The 1,997-nt window shown below is 40.4% G+C and overlaps 1 protein-coding gene across 1 annotated transcript; it reads left to right on the top strand.

The window, feature by feature from the left end:
- Positions 1–295: 295 nt before the first annotated feature.
- LOC132525253 (large ribosomal subunit protein eL21-like) lies at positions 296–810 on the top strand. Its single transcript, XM_060157791.1, has one exon. It carries the CDS (start codon positions 318–320, stop codon positions 798–800), a length of 483 nt encoding a protein of 160 aa, XP_060013774.1. The 5' UTR covers positions 296–317; the 3' UTR covers positions 801–810.
- The last annotated feature ends 1,187 nt before the right edge of the window (positions 811–1,997 follow it).

The following is a 1,997-nucleotide window of genomic DNA, read 5'->3' as shown; positions in this document are numbered from 1 at the left end:
CTAGAAGCTATGTTTTTCTCACATCCACCTAGCAGCACTATGCAGTGAAACGCTCAGGACCTGAATATGGAAGATGAGGGTAAATGTTTGGCACTTATTAGTTGCACAACCCAAGTCATTTTAGCACAGAACCTTAATTTCTACAGAAAAATAGATATGAACTACTCCACAGAGTTATTGTGAGGATCACATAGAATAATATATATGAATGCACTTTGTCAACTGCATACATGGTATTGATTAAAATCACAACTAACAATAATAATTATTTTCATGGCTTTTCGGCCAGAACCGCCATCTTCCAGTAATTCGCCAAAATGACCAACACAAAGGGAAAGAGGAGGGGCACCCGCTACATGTTCTCTAGGTCTTTTAAAAAACATGGAGCTGTTCCTTTGGCCACACACATGCAAATCTACAAGAAAGGTGATATTGTAGATGTCAAGAGAATGGGCACTGTTCAAAAAGGAATGCCCCACAAACGTTACCATGGCAAAACTGGGAGAGTCTACAATGTTACTCAGCATGCTGTTGGCATCCTTGTAAACAAACAAGTTAAGGGCAAGATTCTTGCCAAGAGAATTAATGTGCGTATCGAGCATATTAAGCACTCTAAGAGCCAAGATAGCTTCCTGAAACGGGTGAAGGAAAATGATCAGAAAAAGAAGGAAGCCAAAGAGAAAGGTACTTGTGTTCAACTGAAGCGCCAGCCTGCACCACCCAGAGAAGCACATTTCATGAGAACCAATGGAAAGGAGCCTGAACTGTTGGAGCCCATTCCCTATGAATTCATGGCATGATGGGTATAAAGAAAATAAAAGACCTGGACTGTAAAATAATAATAATAATTATTATTATTTTCATGAATCCTGTTAAGGTCATATAATTCCAATTGGTAGCTTTCTGTGTCCCCATTTTAAGCTGATTGCATGGCATTTCAAACATCACAGAGATACTCTAAAGGCTTAACCTAGAATGCTATTGACTTCGTCTTTCAACAATGAAGAGAATCTTCAGCATGGCCTAACTCAACAAACTGTCCAAAAGAATGATCTAATGGGTGCAAAGAGAGGCATGAAAATGAGATTCTATATTTCCCTGCCACGGACATTCTCCAGATGTCTAGGGCAGCAGTAAAGTATGGAAAGTCACTGTGAAACAATTCCAAACATACTCATGTGGCTGGTTATTTTACAAAATCAATTAGAGGGAAGGTGATAGTGGAAAGAGCACTAGATTTGGAGTCAGAAGACCTGAGTTCAGATCCTGAAATCACTAGGGTCACCAGTTTCAATAATAAAAACACAGAATACCAGTCAACAATAATATATTCTATATTTAAAGTTTTATTAAGAGGGTAAATCTCATGTTAAATGTTTTTGTTTTTTCCACAATTTAAAAAAAAAGGAATTAGGGAATTCCCTGGTGGCCCAATGGTTAGGACTCAGTGCTTTCACTGCCAAGAGCATGGATTCAATCCCTGGTCAGGGAACCAAGATCCCTGTGTGGCTCGGCCAAAAAAAAAAGAAGGAATTAAAAAAATCCCACAGGACAAGAAGTTAAATTTGAATTAGTTCTAATTACCTATGCAAATGTACACTGAGATTAAAAAAGATATTGTGGGATTCTCTGGTGGCGCAGTGGTTGAGAGTCCGCCTGCCGGTGCGGGCCGTGCCCCGGTCTGGGAGGATCCCACATGCCGTGGAGCGGCTGGACCCGTGAGCCATGGCCGCTGAGCCTGCGCATCCGGAGCCTGTGCTCCGAAGTGGGAGGGGCCACAGCAGTGGGAGGCCCGCGTACCGCAAAAAAATAAAAAAGATATTGCAAGGGAAGGGACATATGTGTAAAAAAAATTATTTGAGTTTATCTGAAGCAAATATCTGAATTCTGTACCTCTTTCTTTATTTCCCTAATGACTTGGTTTTTTTTAATAGGTCCTATTTTGTAGAATTTGCTTACCAGGTTTCTTGCAGTTACAGTCTATGTTCCAATTACAT

The sequence above is a fragment of the Lagenorhynchus albirostris genome, chromosome 9 (assembly GCF_949774975.1).
Source record: "Lagenorhynchus albirostris chromosome 9, mLagAlb1.1, whole genome shotgun sequence".
In the NCBI taxonomy this organism is placed as follows: Eukaryota; Metazoa; Chordata; class Mammalia; order Artiodactyla; family Delphinidae; genus Lagenorhynchus; species Lagenorhynchus albirostris.
Note: the sequence above shows the minus strand (reverse complement) of the source record. Positions and strands in the feature narration are given on the sequence as shown.